General features: G+C 36.7%; 1 protein-coding gene across 1 annotated transcript; it reads left to right on the top strand.

Moving 5' to 3' along the window:
- The first annotated feature begins 541 nt into the window (after positions 1-541).
- Positions 542-3832, top strand: LOC149579665 (uncharacterized). Its single transcript, XM_089812056.1, has 2 exons — positions 542-3152; positions 3378-3832. Exons 1-2 carry the CDS (start codon positions 542-544, stop codon positions 3830-3832), a joined length of 3066 nt encoding a protein of 1021 aa, XP_089668182.1.
- Positions 3833-20097: the final 16265 nt, after the last annotated feature.

The raw sequence follows: 20097 nt of genomic DNA, 5'->3' as shown, positions 1-20097 counted from the left end.
GAATGAATCCACTTGAATGCGACTGGCTGTTGGCCACAACTGCATCCGCATTAAGGGACCCACTTCAATGCAAGCCGGTGGATGGAACTTGTTCGGTGCAAAATTATTAAGGAGAACAAATTTATGTTTAACTCTACAGTTGTATTGGAATTTCGACTGTTTGATAATTTCTTACTGGTAAGGGAATCGATATTCTTTAATTAATCTTCCAGTAAACTGTGTAAAAAACTAGTTTTTACCTTCGATAGCACATTATCAATTGGATCACTCCGACAAATTATCCCGGTTTTTTCCGCAGTGACAGAAAAGCATTTCACTTTTCGCACTGTCTCGTTTTTTAAAAGAACAGCTCGGTTTAGTTTGTTTTTCAAACCAAGTAGTCTTAAAAGCAGAATAAAGTTCTAATAAAAAATGGAAGGCGGAGAAATCGCAAGTTATGATAGAAATCGCAAGGCTTTTCTTCTCTACTTTTAAGATGCCAACTTTAAAAGCAAACAATTTCATTTTGTTTTCGGTGCTTACTTGGGCAAGCTAATCAAGAATGAAGATGGCGATGCTGCTTCCTCTGCTACTCTTCTTCGTCTGCCTTTCTACGCATCTGAATATGATGCCTGCACATCCTTCTTATCATTCTGATGAACACGCTCTCCTCGCTTTCAAAGCTGCCATCTCTGTCGATCCATTTAATGTCTTCCTCGATTGGTCTCCCAATCACACCTTCTGCAACTGGACTGGCATCACCTGCTCTTCTCGCCGACAGCGCGTGGTTTCCTTGAATATCACAAATATGGGTCTATATGGAACAATATCTCCCTCTGTCGGAAACCTTTCCTTCCTCAGAGTACTTGATCTCACATATAATAGCTTTCAGGGCCATATCCCATATCAGCTTGGAAGGGCCTTCCGCTTGAGAAGCCTTTACTTGCCTGTTAACAACATAAGTGGAAGTATTCCACCAGAATTGAGTCTTCTTCCAAATTTAGAAGTCATGGCATTGGGACGAAACCAATTGACAGGCACAATCCCACCTTTCTTAGGAAACATGTCTTCTCTGAGGGTCCTTGATTTGCCCGCGAATAAACTCCAAGGTGGTATTCCTGCTGAGTTGGGTATGCTTGGTCAGCTGACCTGGCTCCATCTCGGCCTCAACAACTTAAGAATAGGGTCGATCCCCCTTTTCCTTTTGAATTTCACTGATCTCCAAACATTGAAGCTCTCTGTGTGCAACTTAAAGGGCCCAATTCCACGGGAGTTGGGAAGGCTGTCAAAGCTGCAACGAGTGATTTTGTGGCAAAATGAACTGAGTGGAGAAATACCCCGCTCAGTGGCGAATTGGACTCAGCTGGAAGTGCTGGATTTGGAGATCAACCAACTGAGCGGCACAGCGCTCCTCGAACTTGGTAATTTGCAGAAGCTCAGACGATTATATTTGTGGGGAAATCAATTTGTCAGTGGAAGCAATGGTTTGTCTATTATAACAGTGCTAACTAATTGCTCCACATTGGAAGATTTTGATTTAGCATATAACCATTTTACTGGTGTCTTGCCCACTTCAGTTGGCCGCCTTTCAATTTCATTATCAACTTTAAATTTGGATTCAAATGAAATTGCGGGAAACATACCAGAAGAAATCGGTAACCTTACAAACTTGGCACGGTTAAGTCTGGATACAAACAGATTGAATGGGAGCATTCCATCTGCACTCAGTAAACTTCCAAATGTGGAAAGATTATATCTGGATACAAATAATTTACAGGGAAGAATTCCAGAAAGTTTGGGCCAATTAAAAAGGCTTGGATTGTTGTCACTCAGTGAGAATATGCTTTCGGGCCAAGTTCCAGATAGTCTTGGGGAGCTTCCACAATTGAGAAGACTTTATCTTGATCACAATCAACTATCAGACAGAATACTTTCCAGTTTGGGGAGATGCCAGACATTGGAGTTGGTGGACTTTGCCCACAACAAACTAACGGGAAATCTACCTCCTGAAGTTGCAGGTCTTCAAAATCTCCAAATTTATTTCAATATTTCCAACAATTTCTTACAAGGTTCTATTTTGGAAATGAGCAAATTGGTTATGGTTCTAGCTATCGATGTTTCTCAAAACAATTTCTCAGGTGTCATTCCCGCTGGACTAGCAAGCTGTAAGGGCTTGGAATATTTAAATCTTTCTGGGAATGCATTTGAGGGGCCAATCCCTACATCACTAGCAGACCTGAAAAATCTACAGTATATGGATCTTTCATGCAATAATTTGTCAGGTATGATACCAATGACTTTCACAAAGATGAAAATGCTCCAGCATCTCAATCTTTCTTCAAACGGGTTAACTGGAGAGGTCCCAAAGGGAGGAGTTTTTACAACACTTGATGCCTCCGAAATTATGGGAAATCTTGGCCTATGTGGTGGATGGATAAACTTGCCGACATGCTCTCATTCTAGTCACAAAAAACCATCAATCTCCAAAAAGGTGATTATTCCTACTGTAGTAGGCATTGGAATTTTAATTATGTCTGTTCTATTGGTAGCATTCTCCTATATATCTTACAAACATTTTAGTATCCCTGCTCTCAAAGTATGGCCTCAAAAAGTTTCATATGAAGAACTTGTAGATGCAACTGCTGGATTTAGCGATGAAAATCTTCTAGGAATTGGTAGTTTTGGGTCAGTTTATAAAGAGATTCTAAAGAGTGGTACAAATATTGCTGTTAAAGTTCTCAATTTGCAAGATGGGCATGCTCACCAAAGTTTCAACAAAGAATGCAATGCATTAAAGAGAGTTCGGCACCGCAATGTAATTAAAATCATTTCAGCATGCTCCAATCTTGATTTTAAAGCTATAATTTTTCCATTCATGTCAAATGGAAGTTTAGAGAGATGGCTCTATAATTCAGAAGGTGTTGGATGTACATTAAAGTTGAGTGATCGATTAAGGATAGCAATAGAGATAGCAGAGGGATTGGCATATCTGCATCACCATTGCTTTGTTCAAGTGATTCACTGTGACCTCAAGCCTAGCAATGTCCTATTAGGAGATGACATGACTGCATACATAGCAGATTTTGGCATTTCCAATATTCTTTTTGGAAATTCAATAGAATCTTTGAGTTCTATATCTACACTTGAAGGATCTATTGGCTATATTGCTCCAGGTATACATTTCTCATTATTGCATTACATATTTATTTGTTTTTTCTTTATCTTATAAACTATCAAATGCTTCCAATGAATTAATCATCATTCATATGGATTTATTTGTTCTTATAGAGTATGGAACCAGAGGAAAGATTATTTATTTGTTTTTTCTTTATCTTATAAACTATCAAATGCTTCCAATGAATTAATCATCATTCATATGGATTTATTTGTTCTTATAGAGTATGGAACCAGAGGAAAGATTACAACAAAAGGAGATGTATATAGCTATGGAATTTTAATTCTGGAGCTATTGACAAGGAGGAGACCAACAGATAATATGTTCACCGAAGGACTCAATCTACAAAAGTGGACCAAAATAAAATTTCCTAGTAGAATCCTAGATGTGGTGGATAACTATTTTCTTCTAGATGGTCGTGAATTAGATACATCAATGCTAGTGGAATGTCTTACCCAATTTATACAAATTGGGTTGTTTTGCACAAGACAATCACCTCAAGAGCGACCCAGTATGATTGAGATAGTTGGCAGATTAAATACAATTAGAGCTACCTTTCTTGGTACCTCTAAAACTCCTCAATTACCAATAGATATCTCATCTTTTATTGACAATACAAGAGGTACAAATATGGCTGGTTCAAGAAACAATGAAGGCTCATCTACATCTACTTCCTAGGTTTCTGTATAAATTGTTGATTCTTTTCTAGTCAACTATATAACAATAGTGTTTATGTGTTGTATTTTATAGTAGATAATATATTGTGAGAAAGAAAAATAACGTTTAGATTGTAGTACCTATATAATATATATAATATTATCACATTATTTATTTCACATTTGAATTTGTGAATATAAAGGAGACGTTCATGGTATTTTTTTTAGGCTTGTCTTGTATACAATGCTAACTATTTTCCAATATTAATCATTTTATTTTCTAATTCCAATTCATTGTAATGGTAAAATTTTGTAAATTTTTTTGTTTTCTTTATATATTTTCTATTTAATTATTTAGAATGAATTTATACATGTACTTATTATAAAATGGTGAAATCTTATGTAAGGTTAGATACCATCATTTAGCTCTTATTTTATTCTTATAAATTGTGATCTAATATAATCATTCAAGACTTGTATTTTTAAATTTTTTTGTACATTAACCTATTGGTAAATAGATGGTCCCTTTGATTTAACTCTTAAGCATGCAAATTTAGTAACAACATCTAGTTACAATAGTTGGAAAGTTGTTCTGAAATGACTAACTTCCCTTTGAATTCCTAGGTACAGCTCCCTATTGTATTGTGATTTGCAATGATTTATGTTTTCTTATAAATCTAAAATGGTATGTGTTCTTAACCTGAGAATAGGAGAGGTACACTAAGCTAGGCCTAAACAAGAACTAACTTAGGAAAAAGTTGGTATTCTCAGATAAGTTATGTCTATGAATTCACACATCTTATGAACCCACACAACCTAATGATTCAATAATGCATGCTAACTAAAACTAAACTGATATCAATAGGAAACTAACTAGAGAGACCAAAAGACTAACTTGAAAGAAAACACAAAAGGGATTTCTCTTAAACCTATGATAACAATACTATTATCTTCGGTATGTTGCTTCAAAACAAGGGAGTGAAACTTTGTTCATTCCTTGATTAAATTCAGATAGAGCAGAAAACATGAAACTAACATAAATCATAATGGAACAAAAAATAATTGACACAAAATAGCATTCATTTGTCTTACAACATCAAGTATTTCACACCAAAAATTAGCTGACCATTTATTAATGTTTCAATTTAGTACATATAGGATGCCGAGACGATCGTTACAAAGGAATTTAAATCAATTCATCTCTTTAGAAATGGAAAATGTAAAGGAGCCAATTTGTCCATTGCAATCATTACATCAAAAAAATCTCCTTCTTTCCCTTTTCTAGCTTTGCCTTATAGACCTTGGTGGCAACAATGATTGGAATCAATTCCTCATGCCTATGAACATGTACATTAGTATACCTTAAGATCCATTTAGAATGCTACCTAGCTAAACCTTTAACAACATTTAACCGATCTTGTATCTCCTCCATGGCCATGTGTGTACACCAACCAAGTTTTTGGAGCTCAGAAACTCTATTCTGGTGACTAGAAGATATTCCTGTCAAACTATCTATGTAATTGGAGAAGTTTTCTTGTATGAAAACTACTCCAATGATTCCCTTTCCTTATCAAATAGTCTAGGAATCTATATGTAGGCCTCTTAGAAGTTTATGGTCTTTGTCTTGATGATTTTTCACTTAGCTTCTATTTCCTTGAGTCCCTCCTCTACCACCATGATCATCTTAGACTTGAATTGCATGCTCTAAACCACTCAACTAAAGGCTCATCTCCTTTAGGCAAGATCTTTGCTTCCACAACCTCCTTAACTTTCATATGGATAATCATTTTTTAGTAAAGAGACAAAATCTTCACTCTTAACTTTCTCAGCTTCTAGGATAGCTCTATTTGCCAAAATGTTATCCTTCTCTATTTCAAGCCTTAGTATTGCATTACCAATATGTTCTATAATGACAAGTCTCTCTAACTTGATTTTCCTGATTCACTCTCTACTGATTTGCCTAAAATTGTTATCTTCTTCGAGCTAAGAGATGAGTGCTTGGACATTGGTAGTAGTAGGATCACTATTGATTGACATTCCAGAGGTGCTTGCCAATGGGATAACTAGCTACTTGCTGAAACTATTAAGTTTGTGGATTTCTACCTTCATTCTAACTTTTGATAACTATCATCCTTATCATTCTTATCCTTCTTATCATTCTGATGAATGCGCTCTCCTCTCTTTCAAATCTTCTATCTCTGTCAATCCATTCAATGTCTTCTTCCATTGGTCTCCCAACTAGACCTTCTGTAACTAGACTGGCATCACCTACTCTTCTCACCGAAAGTGCGTGGTTTCCTTTAATCTCACAAATATGGGTCTATATGGAACTATTTCTCCCATTATCAGAAACCTTTCCTTCCTCAAGAGTACTTGATATCAAATGTAATAGCTTTCAAGGCCATATCCCATATCAGCTTGGAAGGCTCTTCTGCTTGAGAAGCCTTTACTTGCCTACTAACAATATAAGTGGAAGTATTCCACCAGAATTGAGTCTTCTTCCAAATTTAGAAGTCATGGCATTCGAACAAAACCAATTGACTGGCATTATCCCACCTCTTTTAGAAAACATGTTTTCTTTGATAATCCTTGGTTTGTTCGATAATATACTCCAAGGTGGTATTCCTGCTGAGTTGGGTATGCTTGCTCAGCTATGGTGGCTCAGTCTTGGCATGAACAACTTAAGAATAGGGTTGATCCCCCTTTTCCTTTTGAATTTCACTCATCTCCGTGCATTGGAGCTCAATATGTGTAACTTAAAGGGTCCAATTCCATTAAAGTTTGGAAGGTTGTTAGAGTTGCAACGATTTCTTTTGTGGCAAAATGAATTGAGTGGAGAAATACCCTGCTCATTGGGGAATTGGACTCAGCTAGAATTGCTGGAGCTAGAGATTAATCGAGTGGCACAATGCCACTGGAAATTGGTAGTTTGCAGAAGCTGAGACTATTAAATTTGTGGGGAAATCAATTAGTAAGTGGAAGCAATGGTCTATCCATTATAATAGCGTTAACTAATTGCTCCATATTGGAACAACTTCAGTTATCATATAACCATTTCATTGGTGTCTTGCCTACTTCAGTTGGCCGCCTTTAAATTTTGCTCTCATTTTTAGATTTGGAAGTAAATGAAATTGTGGGAATCATACCAGAAGAAATCGGTAACCTCACAAACTTGGTGACATTCAGTTTGGAAGTAAACCAATTGAATGGGAGCATTCCATCTACACTCTGTAAACTTCCAAATCTGGAAAGATTATCTCTGGCTACAAATAATTTGCAGGGAAGAATTCCAGAAAGTTTTGGCCTATCAAAAATACTTGGAATTTTGGCACTCGGTAAGAATATGCTTTCAGGCCAAGTTCCAAATAGTCTTGGGGAGCTTCCACAATTGAGAAGACTTTATCTTGGTCACAATCAACTATCAGATAGAATACCTTCCAGTTCGGGGAGATGCCAGGCATTGGAGGTGGTGGACTTTGCCCACAACAAACTAACGGGAAATCTACCTCCTGAAGTTGCAGGCCTTCAAAATCTCCAAATTTATTTCAACATTTCCAACAATTTCTTACAAGATTCTATTTTTGAAATGAGCAAATTGGTTATGGTTCTAGCTATAGATGTTTCTCAAAACAATTTCTCAGGTGTCATTCCCTCAAGACTAGCAAACTGTAAGGACTTGGAATATTTAAATCTTTCTGGGAATGCATTTGACGGACCGGTCCCTGCATCACTAGCAGACCTACAAAATTTGCAGTACATGGATCTTTCATGCAATAATTTGTCATGTATGATACTGATAACTTTCACAAAGATGAAAATGCTCCAGCATCCCAATCTTTCTTCAAATGGTTTAACTAGAGAGGTCCCAAAGGGAGGAGCTTTTACAACACTTGATGCCTCAGAAATTATGGGAAATATTGGCCTATGTGGTAGATGGATAAACTTGCCACCATGCTCTCACTCTAGTCACAAAAAACCATCAATCTCCAAAAAGGTGATTATTCCTACTGTAGTAGGCATTGGAATTTTAATTATGTCTATTCTATTGGTAGCATTCTCCTATATATCATACAAACATTTTATTACCCCTGCTCTCAAAGTATGGCCTCCAAAATTTTCATATGAAGAACTTTTAGATGCAACTGCTGGAATTAGTGATGAAAATTTTCTAGGAATTGGTAGTTTTGGGTCAATTTATATAGGGATTCTAAAGAGTGGTACAAACATTGCTGTTAGAGTTCTCAATTTGCAAGATGGACATTCTCACCAAAGTTTTGACAAAGAATGTAATGCATTAAAGAGAGTTCGACACTGCAATGTAATTAAAATCATTTCAGCATGCTCCAATCTTGATTTTAAAGCCTTAATTATTCCATTCATGTCAAATGGAAGTTTAGAGAGATGACTATATAATTCAGAAGGTGTTAGATGTACATTAAAGTTGAGTGATCAATTAAGGATAGCAATAGAGATAGCAAAGGGATTGGCATATCTGCATCACTATTGCTTTGTTCAAGTGATTCACTGTGACCTCAAGCCTAGCAATGTTCTATTAGGAGATGACATGACTGCATACATAGTAGATTTTGGCATTTCCAATATTTTTTTTGGAAATTCAATAGAATCTTTGAGTTATACATCTGCAGTTAAAGGATCTATTTGCTATATTGCTCTAGGTATACATTTCTCATTACGGTATGTGTAGGATCATGGTGTGTCAAAAAGTGTCAATGTGAAAAAAATAGAGTTTGAACACATCGAAAATCGCTTCGAAATCCCCTCTAACTTTTTTCCACCTATCCAACTACCAAGCCTGGAAGGAAAAGCCGAGCCTTATTGGATATCCGATAATCATATGACATTATTATTATAATATTATAATAATATAAAAACATTATATTATAATAGTCTAATATATTATTTAATATTATATAATATAATATGTATATATAATATAATATAATAATATTATTATATTATAATAATATAATTTAATATAATATAATATTTTATATTATAATATATATTAATATAATATAATATATATAAAATATAATATAAAAATATATAAAATATAATATAATATAATATATCAAAGCTATATGTTATATGTTATATATGTTATATCTTATATATAAAATATAAGATATGTGGGTGATTAGATATTCGATATCTATAACATTACATATTAAAAAAAGACTAGACCTGTGGGCCCTTATTTCTCACATTTTGGGCGTCAGTATTAGCACGCGACCGGATATCAGATATAGGATCATATATCAAATATTAAGGTATGTTTATTTTATTTTTTAGACTAATTTTTAATCTAAATTCGATAGATTTTAGCATGATTTTGTTTGTTTTAGTTGAATCTAGGGTTTTTTTGAAAAAAAAAAAGAAGGTTAAAATAAAGGTTTTTTAAAAATATATATTACATTTTGCATCTCAATAGGAATGGCTGATCAGAATGATGACACTAAGGTAGGGAATAATATTCCTCGTAACCCCCCACCAAATGATCCAGTACCCCCACAAAACTATCCACCAAATGATCCTCTACCCCCTCAAAACCCTCCTCGAATCGAGGATTTGATAAATGAAAATCTCACCAAGTTGAGAGGTTTGCATAAAACATATAAAAATATACCCGCAGTGGCTCCTATGTTATCCATGTTAAACACCATAGTGGATAACATTGAAACCCTTACAAACCAACAAAATGTCGCTCTTCATTAATGTGATCAAATGCACGAGATGCTTGATGATGGTTTGGATTATAATGAGGTTGCGGCCCTCAACATAAGCAAAGATAATTTGGTCAGCCTTTTTCCGAACCCAAAAATGGGTTTACCAGTTGACCCAAAAAAGTCCAAACTATCAATTAAATGGTGCACAAATTACACCATACGTCCAAACTTTTGGGATCGTTGGTGGATAGTCTTTGATATCCCTCCACATGGCAATTTAGACATACCATTCTATTTCCTTAGAAAATTATATGCTAAAATTGTGTTGAAACTTAAGGTGAACTATTGGAGCATGAAGCCCAAGATGGGCTTAGGACTAGGAGCTCCTCAGGATAGACCCTCTTCCCAGTAGAAGAAAGATGGCACTTTTGTCCCCCCCACTGATATCTCCCCTCCTCCTCGAGTGCAGCATCCAGATATTATGATAGAGGCTAGCTCTTAGACTATCAGACCCATTCATAGGCTGAGTAGCCTAATGATATCTCAGGCTAGGTCAATCTTGCCTCCTCATTTTGATGATGTTGGTGCCAGTTCATCATCAGCTAGCTCATCACACGTTTGTGTGCCTCACACTTTCATTACGTGCAAGAACATTTGCCTGGGTCCCATAGGTGATCTTCCTGAGTATCATTTTGTATTAGACGAGGATACACTAGACACACATATAGAGGCTACAGACCCTGATGCGAGAGAGGAGGGGAATGCAGAGGCATGGACTCCTTCGGTGTTAGTACGTGTATATTTTTTTTGTTATGACATATGTGATTTAAAGTTAATTTTTATAATAGAGTAATTTTAAATTTTAAGCCATATTGACTTTTATATGTATGTGATCTTCATTCATGTTTAGTTGATGACCAAAGAGGAGCTTAGATAGATTGATGATGCCATGCTCTCGGCCATTTCATTTGGCCTTGAGACATCTACGGTACATTATGTTGTGTTCGCATTTTTTTTTTCTATTTGATATTGTAGCATATATGATTGCTAATCTTTTTTTTATCTTGCAGGTAGCACCTGTCCCGGAGGGACAAAGTGCGGAGGGTGAGCCAGCACACATTGACAAAGGAAAGGTAATTAGGCACTTTCTATTTGATTAAATATCGATGCATTCTTGTAAAATTTTTGTGGTAATCCCATTTAATTACATTCTTTATTGTATATAGGGCGTCGCTACTAGTGATGAGCATGTACAGATTTCGCATTGTAGACCATTAGGGATTTCTATTTACACTGAGAGCCCCATTGTATGTATAAGTATCATTTATTTTTTATTATCCTTATCTTCATAAATAAATTCAAAACTGATTTCCGTGATATTAACAACTACTATTTTGTATCTCATAGGAGACTCCTAGTGCACATGAGGTCCGACAGGAGAGTTATGTAGATTTGATGATGCAACTACTCACTCCTAAGGAGGAACCTAAAATAGTAAGTTATAGTTTGAATTAATGATTAAATATGTTATAAATTTAGCATGCTATGAATTGTAATGTTATAGTTTAAATTGTAGATTCATCTGACAAAGTATTTGAACATATACAGCCCACAATTAGAGAGGTACTAGCATTGCCGAGGGCATACGAGAGGACTCTTGACTGGCACAAGAGGTCAACGAGAGAGGTATTTATTGTGAAATTTTGATAGTATTAATCTCCATTACAAAAAATATCATTATGCATTTGAGTAATTCAATGTTAGATAAGTAGAATCATATAAATTTAGTAGTCTAACTTTGGGTTTTCCTCTTTTGTTTATGTAGGAGGCATCTGATCCACCTAGTGCAGTGAAGAGGCTACATTTTGATCATCCACTAGCACCCTAGGATAGTATAGCTTTCATAGGATGCATCATGAGACATTTTGAGATGGCATATACCACATTGTATACAGAAACATAGATATTATACACATTTTCATGGCATGATCAGCCACATTTTGTATATGGATCTATGTATTTTGATATATATTTGAGTACTTTGTCTATGGATACATGATCTTTGATATATATATTTGTGTAAAAAAAATTGTACGGACACATGCATTTTGATATATATTTTTGTCATTTATGTGCACAATGATATACATATTAATTTAGTATCTAGTATTGTTCAATTTATCGTGGATCATGTGTATTGTTCATGTTTATGGAATAACATTAATTTTGATTATGTTTGTTATATTTGATTCAAATGCAATAATTTTTTAATAACATTTTAACAACCTTTATTATCAAATTTGGATGCAATGTATAATTTGAAGTGCTATCATGACATAAACACACTTGTTAATCTCCTACACAAGGTTCAGATAACCCCAAATTTGATTTTAAACTCCACCTTCAACCTTGAAACTAACTGTTGGCTTCAAATCTAATCTCAACACAGTTAAGGACTCCACTCCTCAACCATGGATTTTATCCCCAACCACCAAGTCATTCATAGATTCATAATCTTTGATAACTAGCACTTCACTTTGTTACTATCCTCATACTGTACAACTTTTCAATTTCAACATAACTTCAAAATATCTGAACTTAAGAGACTTGATTGGATAGTTCATTGATAGCCCTCATGAGCTTTGATTTATTTTAGGCCTCACCATCACCATCCTGTACCATTCAATGGTTCATTGATAGCCCTCACGAGCTCTGAGTTATGACCCTCAAAATATTGACCTCAAAATGCACTTAGAGCACCTTGGAAACTCCTCGATATGGGGTGGTTGCAGATGATGGATGGTCTCCGTGGCTTGAACAAGCATGTCACTAAGGTTCACCCGCCCACCCAGAGCTAATGGCACTAACAATTCAATGCCAAGATCAACGGTTTCAAAGTTACGTTGTGGTGCACCTATGAACTAAGGCACACTGTGAGTTTTGGCATCGAGCAAGATCACTATGCCGAATCCAAATAGAATGTGATCTCTCAAAAATGAGATAGATTATTTTAGGTCTTAGCATCACCGTCTTGTATCATTTGATAGTTCATTGATAGCCCTCATGAGGTCCAAGTTATGACCCTCGAAAGATCAACCTTGAAATGCACTTAGAGCACCTTGGAGACTCCTCGGTATGGGGTAGTCACAAATGATGGATGGTCTCCATGGTCAGAACAAGGTTGTGACTAGGGTTCACCCTCCCATCCGGAGCTAATGGCACTAACAATTCGATGCCAAGATCAACGGTTTCAAAGTTACGATGTGGTGCACCTATGAACTGAGGCACACTACGAGTTTTGGCATCGAGTGAGATCGCTATGCCGAATCCAAATGGAATGTGATCTCTCAAAAATGAGATAGGTTATTTTAGGCCTTAGTATCACTATCTTGTAGCATTTGACATTTCATCAATAGCCCTCAGGAGCTTTGAGTTATGACTCTCAAAAGATTGACCTCGAAATGCACTTAGAGCACCTTGGGGACTCCTTAGTATGGGGTGGCTACAAATGATGGATGGTCTCCATGTACAAAACAAGGGTGTGACTAGGGTTCACTTGCCCATCCAGAGCTAAAGGTACTAATGATTCGATGCCAAGATCAGTGGTTTCAAAGTTACTCTATGGTGCACCTATGAACTAAGGCACACTGCGAGTTTTGGCATCGAGCGAGATCCCTGTGCCGAATACAAATGGAATGTGATCTCTCAAAAATGAGATAGTTTATTTTAGACCTCAGTATCGCCATCTAGTAGCATTTGACAATTCATCAATAGCCCTCACGAGCTTCGAGTTATAACCCTCGAAAGGTCAACCTTGAAATGCACTTAGAGCACCTTGGAGACTCCTCCGTATGGGGTGGCCGCAAATGATGGATGGTCTCCATGGTCATAAAAAGGGTGTGACTAGGGTTCACCTGCCCATCCAAAGCTAATGGCATTGACAATTCGATGCCAAGATCAACAGTTTCAAAGTTACACTCTGGTGCACCTATGAACTAAGGCACACTGCGAGTTGTGGCATCGAGCAAGATCAATGTGCCGAATCCAAACAGAATGTGATTTCTCAAAAATGAGATAGGTTATTTTAGGCATCAATATCAATGTCCTGTAGCATTTGATAGTTCATCGATAGCCCTCATGAGCTTCGAGTTATGACCCTCGAAAGATTGGCCTCCAAATGCACTTAGAGCACCTTGGAGACTCCTCGGTATGAGGTGGCCACAAATGATGGATGGTCTCTATGGCCAAAACAAGGGTGTGACTAGGGTTAACTCGCCCATCTAGAGTTAATCGCACTGACGATTCGATGCCAAGATCAGCAGTTTCTAAGTTACATTGTGGTGCACCTATGAATTGAGGCACACTGCGAGTTTTGGCATCGAGCGAGATCACTATACCGAATCCAAATAGAATGTGATCTCTCAAAAATGAGATACATTATTTTAGGCCTTAGTATCACTATCCTGTAGTATTTGACAGTTCATCGATAGCCCTCACAAGCTTCGAGTTATGACCCTCGAAAGATTGACCTCGAAATGCACTTAAAGCATCTTGGAGACTCTTCGGTATGGGGTGGTCGCAAATGATGGATGGTCTCCATGGTTGGAACAAGGGTGTGACTAAGGTTCACCTGCCCATCTAGAGCTAATGCCATTGAAGATTCGATGCCACGATCAGTGGTTTCAAAGTTATGTTGTGGTGCACCTATGAATTGAGGCACACTGCGAGTTTTGGCATCAAGCGAGATAGAATGAAAGGAAAAACCATACTGGTCATTAATCCTAAATATATGAAGAATTATAAGGATCGAAGTAACTACAAAAATAAGAAAGAATATGGTAATGAGGATTAAATAACCCTCTAGGGCCTTTCTTAAATAGGAAATTTTATGCCACTTGGGAAGGTTCTAGATGCTCAAACTTAATACCTAGGGCCAATAGAGCCTAACAATACATATAGAGTTGGCATTTAAGGAATAAATTACATTATAAGGAGTTTGGAGTAAACACAAAAGGGGAAAAAAAAACGTGGATCCAATGGAGGAGGGAAATTTGACGAAAAGAAATCAAAGTGAAAGAATGGAAAGATTTTTTTGGTGAGGCTGACACATTTTCCCGATGAGGCTGACAATTTGCCGGTAGAAAATTGCAAAAATTGAGAGCTTTCATATAAGCCTATTGACTCAATGTACTTGTTAAATTGACAAGAATGTGACATTACTTTATTCCAAATTTTTACTATGATAATCTTGAATTTGTTAATATTTAATGATTAGATGCTTCCTCATTCTCCAACCATTTGTCTCTATTCATTCACAATTCAATTTTCCATAAGATATATTTAAGGAGAGAAAGAGGAGAGCAAGATGAAAAAAAGAAGAAAGGGGTTATCACTGAACTATTTCTCAGTCAACACAATGGCACGATGTGAAGAAGCGAATGGAGATCAATATGAGCAGTCCTTACTTGACCATTATAATCATCTCAGGCATTATTTTTGTAGCATATATGATCATGCTTGGAAATGGAGAAAAGAAATGACTAGACAAATCATTAACTTGGAAGAAGATGTCGCTAACTTTCCATATGAATGCCACATCAATTCCCTATAGTAGGATTATCACTATTACAGGGACAGAGTTAACAGCTATCTTTGTGACGTTCCCATGAGAGCTGAAAGTGGAAGACATTTATGTGATCCTTTTGTAAGGATTAATTGTATTATTGGTGAGCTCTTCGATTTTACGAAGGAAATTCACTTCATGAGACTGAGAAAAATGGCAGAGCAATGAATAGAAAGAGATATTTCACGAATCATTGAAATTCTACCAAGCATACATACTTTAGATAATGAGTGGAATGAAAATATTAATTGTGCAATTTTTTTGGCTCAGTTTGAAGCAACAGACGAGGCGTGCCACTTGCTTTGCAATGAATGCCACATATTTCGTAGGCATTGCATTAAACAATGGTTCAAAAGTAATAATTACTGCCCCCTTTGTAGGATGCCATCATATTCGCCTAGTGACATTTCATTTAACGCTCTTGAAGACTTCGAAGAAACAAGTTGGCCTAGAATATATAATTTTGGTAGTTTTTGAGATGACACATATTTTACTATATGCTACGTATATGTAGTAATTAAAATAATATTTCTATAATGATTCAAGAGGTAATATCATTGTTTTATATAGAAGAAATATGAATTAGCATAAAATGATTCAAGACGTACTATAATTGTTAGTCCCTACCTTGCATAAGGCAGGGTAATAATGTTTTTGGTAGTGGTCATAATTAGTTTTTATCACCAAACCTAAAATGAATTTCTAAAGTTCAAAAGATAGTTTATTTTTTAATTAATTTTGTGTTAGGAATTTCTATTTTTTGATTGATTGCGACCACAGGGCAAGGAAGCTGAGTGGTGCCTCCACCCACAATCACCACCATTGGGAGAGTAGTGGTGGGAAGTTTGGGTGTGCGAGTGGCAACTTGAGGAAGGGCACTGTAAATGGCGGCCTCAAGGTGTCATGGTATCAACTAAGGAATCTAGAGGAACTTTGGCAATAGTGAAAGGGGCATTGCCCCAGTGGTTCAAAAGCTCTTGCAGGTAAGCCACCTTCAAGGCCACTTTGTTGGCTTGCACTAGAATCTGCATAATTACATTGTTACGTATGCATGCCTTAGTGTACATAGAAATATTAGTATCTAGAAAACTATGAGTAAAGAGAACAATATTCCTATCTCTCCACATAGTGAAAAAAATCTCCATCCTGAAGGTATGTCAAATTTAGGTGAACTTTTGAGGAATCCTAGGGGAATCACCCAATATAACCATGTGCCAAGAAAAGGTTCAAGCCTAAACGGCTTGAAGAAATCATGAATCCAATGCCAAAATTTTGGGAATGCCTACAAACCTAAAAGATATGCAAAAAAGTTTCTAGTTGCCCACAAAAAGGGCATCTCGGATCAGGAACCCCAATATGCTTGAGCCTAGGCCCCAAGGGGAAGACCTTGGAAGGCCAAACACCAAGAAAAATGGGTAATCTTGGGTTCTCTGATAGCACTCCATATAGTCTCAAAGTGTTTTCTCCATTCAAAAAGAGAAGATTGCAAATGCCATCTTTGATTGTATCCACCATAGGTAGGTGGGGTGAAAGCCATGTATACCCTAGACTTGGCTTATAATTGGAAAATGAAGTGGTAGGATACCACTTCCAATCATGCCACCAAGGTCTAACAGACTAAATAGCCACTTTATGAATTAAGTGAAATGGAATTGGAGTGTGCAATAAGTCAATAGTTTTCCAATTTGGACGAGTCACACGATATTGGATTTGCATATCTTCCTAAGATCTGAAACTCATGGAAGCCCTAGAGAAAATATTGTTGGGAGTTTTGACGCCTTGTTTGAAAAGATGCAGAGCACTAGCACCTTGAGTCTTGGCAAGGGGAGTACCTTGAATGGCAAATAGGGGAGACCACCAAATATTCTACTAAACCAAGGAGAGGCCATTATGGAACTCATCACCAAACCAACAAAGCCAAGGCTTGATAGCTTCCCAAGCCTTCCATATGCTCTTGATAAAAAATGAGCCTTGTATGATTACTGTCTCACACATAATGAGAAGGGTGTAGAAACCAATCCATTTCCAAGTAGGCCTATTGATAGGAAAGCTAGAAGAGATGCAATGCCAAATCAAAATCTTCTAGGCTTCATCTCCAGTGATGGCATGAATAATCCATTTGGCACAAAGAGCAAGACCCTATTTCTAAGTGGAAAATAGGCCAAGGACACCAGATTCTTTTGGGAGACAACATAAATCTCAAGTAACTCTATGAAAGCAATGATGATTGGAACTAGAAGCCCATAGAAAATCCCTAATCAATCTTTCCAATTTCTAGTAGGAGGCTTTAGAGGGAGTCCAACAAGAAGAATAATAGACATGAGTGGCTACAAGAACTTTCGAGAAAATTTAGAATTTTCCTGCAAGGGAGAGTGGTTTCATAAGCCAATAGTCAAGCTTCTTGGTGATCTTGGCAAGCACAATGTTTGATAGTTCAAAGGGAAAAGCCTAAAAAGAAAAGGGAGTGCCAAAAAAGCAAAAAATCTCACTATGAGTAACCCATTTCCATTCAAACTAGCTAAGCCATGGTGGAGCTGGTAAGAATGACTTTCGATAGCAAAGCATTTCATGCCATTGAATAACTAAACCAGAGGCTTGAAAAAAGTGTCTAGGCAAATCAAGGCATTTTTGATGTTTTCTTCATCCTCCAAATGAGTGAGGAAGGAATCATTAGCAAAATGACCATTGACTAGCTAGGAAGTGGATTCAAGAAAGAAAATGCCATGAACTAGTCCAACAGAGATAAAGTGAGCTAGCAAATAGCCAAATTTTTTAGTAGCAAGAACATAAAGCGTTGGTGCCAGAGGGCAACCTAGCCTGATGGAATGAAAAAGGCCAAAAGCCTCAGATTGTGAATTATTGATGTTAATGCAAAGCATTAGCATTGCCAAAGAGCATCTATACGGATTAAAAAAAAATTGAGACCAAATCCTAGAGCCTAGAGCATAGCCAAGAAAAAAAGCCATTCAGTGCGATCATAAGCTTTAGCAAAATCGATCTTCAAAAAAATTGTTGGCTGATTGGACTTATAAGCCCACTTCATTCCTTCCTAGACAACAATAATGTTGTCAAGAATATATTTGGACTTAATATATCTAGTTTTCTAAGGATGCACAATTAATGGCAATAGGTGTCAAATTTTAAGATAAATTGCCTTGGCAATAATCTTATAAGACACATTTAGAAGGGTAATGGGCCTCCAATTGCAGATATCCTCTAGATCTCCAACTTTAGGTATTACTTTAATATTTCCTTTAATTATAATGGCTCATAAGCTTTTAGTATGATAGGCTTTAAGATAAACTTTATGCAGATCAGGATCTAGATGCTCCGAGAGGTGTTTGAAAAATTTATAGCCAAACCCATCACATCCAAGGGATTTTTCATCAACCATGGAGAAAACTACCTTCTTAAGATCTCAGAGGGTAAAAGGTTACTCATAGACAGTTACGTTGCTCAATTGCTACGCAGTTTGAAGTAACAGAGATACACTTTTTGAGAGCTTCCTCCTAAGCAACCAAATTTCCCTGTGAAGCAAAAATGTTCTCATAGTGATGAACAAATGCTTGTAGGATGTCATGGAGACCGGAGAGAATAATAGTTCCTTGTTTTATTTTTATAATCCCAACATTGCTATGACAGGCTCAAAGAGCCTAAAAGAACTCCTTCGAAGCCTTATTGCCAACCTCTAACTAGTGGAGAAGAGCTTTGATTTGGGCTCCTAGAGCATCATAATTATCAGCAACCTATTTGTCATGGTGAAGTTTGGAAAGATAGACTTGCAAATTTACATCAAAAAGATTAAGGGTGAGAGCCTAAGAGGCTTTTTTGAGCACAAAAGTGGTGGCTTCATAAGACTGCTTTTTGAAAACTACTAGATGTCACCCATAGATGCACAAAAAGTGAGCAATTCTAGTAATAGCATCATTCCACCATTGAATCCATCCTATTTGAGAATGCAGACATGATCCAAATTCCAAACGCATAGGGTATGTGTGATGTGGAAGCATGCAACAACACAGACATGTTGAGGAGGAATTACAACTTGAAAACTTTTTGGATAGTTGTTTGCAATAAAACGATAAAATAAATGGGATAGTGGTCAGATAACATCACATTTGGCTACCTAGGAATGATAGGTAAATCATAATCCTTAGAAAAGGCAGAAAAAAGATTACACAGTAATCATGGCACGATCAAGATATTTTAAAATGTTGTTAGATCTAGCTTGAAAGTTCGACCAAGTGTGTCAAACCCCACTATGCTAGTAGTAGTTAATATTCAGATCAAAAAGGCCCAATTTATATTGCATGTAGTACTAGGCTTTCCTTTCCCTGGCTATCCAGTGAAAGGGCAAAATGTCATCTTTGTTAGAGGCCACTTCAACCATATTGAAGTCATGACACATAACCCAAGTAGTTGGACACAAGTTGTCAACAAGCTAGGCCCACATCTATGATCTTTCCACAACACCATTGGAAGCATAAACATTAACAACCCCAAAAGAATGATTGTTAATGGAAAGCAATAGCCAAATAATTCTATGCATGAGGTCAGAATCGTGCAAAATAATAGTAGAATGAAGATGAGGTGACAAGAGAGTAACTACACCACCTTCGCCGGTTTTGTGTTGAGAGGAAAACATAATGTCATCGTGCCAAATGATGCGGCATGCAAAGGAAAGCATAAAACCAAAAATCTTAACTTCTTGTGGATAGAGAAAATATAAATTACCAAGTCTATGGCAGGCATCTCTGACATAGTACTTTTTGGAGAGGTCTATAAGACCTCATACATTCATGATAAAAAAATTCATGAAAATTCTCCCATATCTTCCTTATCCTTAAGAGAGGAGTAGCTATTCTGCAAGAACGTAGAAACCAAGTTGAAGTCGAAAGGAAAATCTTCTGGAGTTACAACCTATCATTTCACCTTTGGTTTCTTTGCACATCTAGGAGGACTATGAGAACGTTAGGC

This window comes from Cupressus sempervirens, chromosome 1, assembly GCF_028749045.1.
Source record: "Cupressus sempervirens isolate cs-2001-9-10 chromosome 1, ASM2874904v1, whole genome shotgun sequence".
NCBI classification, from domain to species: Eukaryota; Viridiplantae; Streptophyta; class Pinopsida; order Cupressales; family Cupressaceae; genus Cupressus; species Cupressus sempervirens.
This window is presented reverse-complemented; position numbering and strand designations above follow the sequence as displayed.

Coding starts and splice junctions, on each gene's coding strand:
- LOC149579665 (XM_089812056.1), top strand. CDS start 542: ATGAAGATGGCGATGCTGCTTCCTCTGCTACTCTTCTTCGTCTGCCTT. Junction 3,153..3,377: donor TATTGGCTATATTGCTCCAG/GTATACATTTCT, acceptor TTGTTCTTATAG/AGTATGGAACCAGAGGAAAG.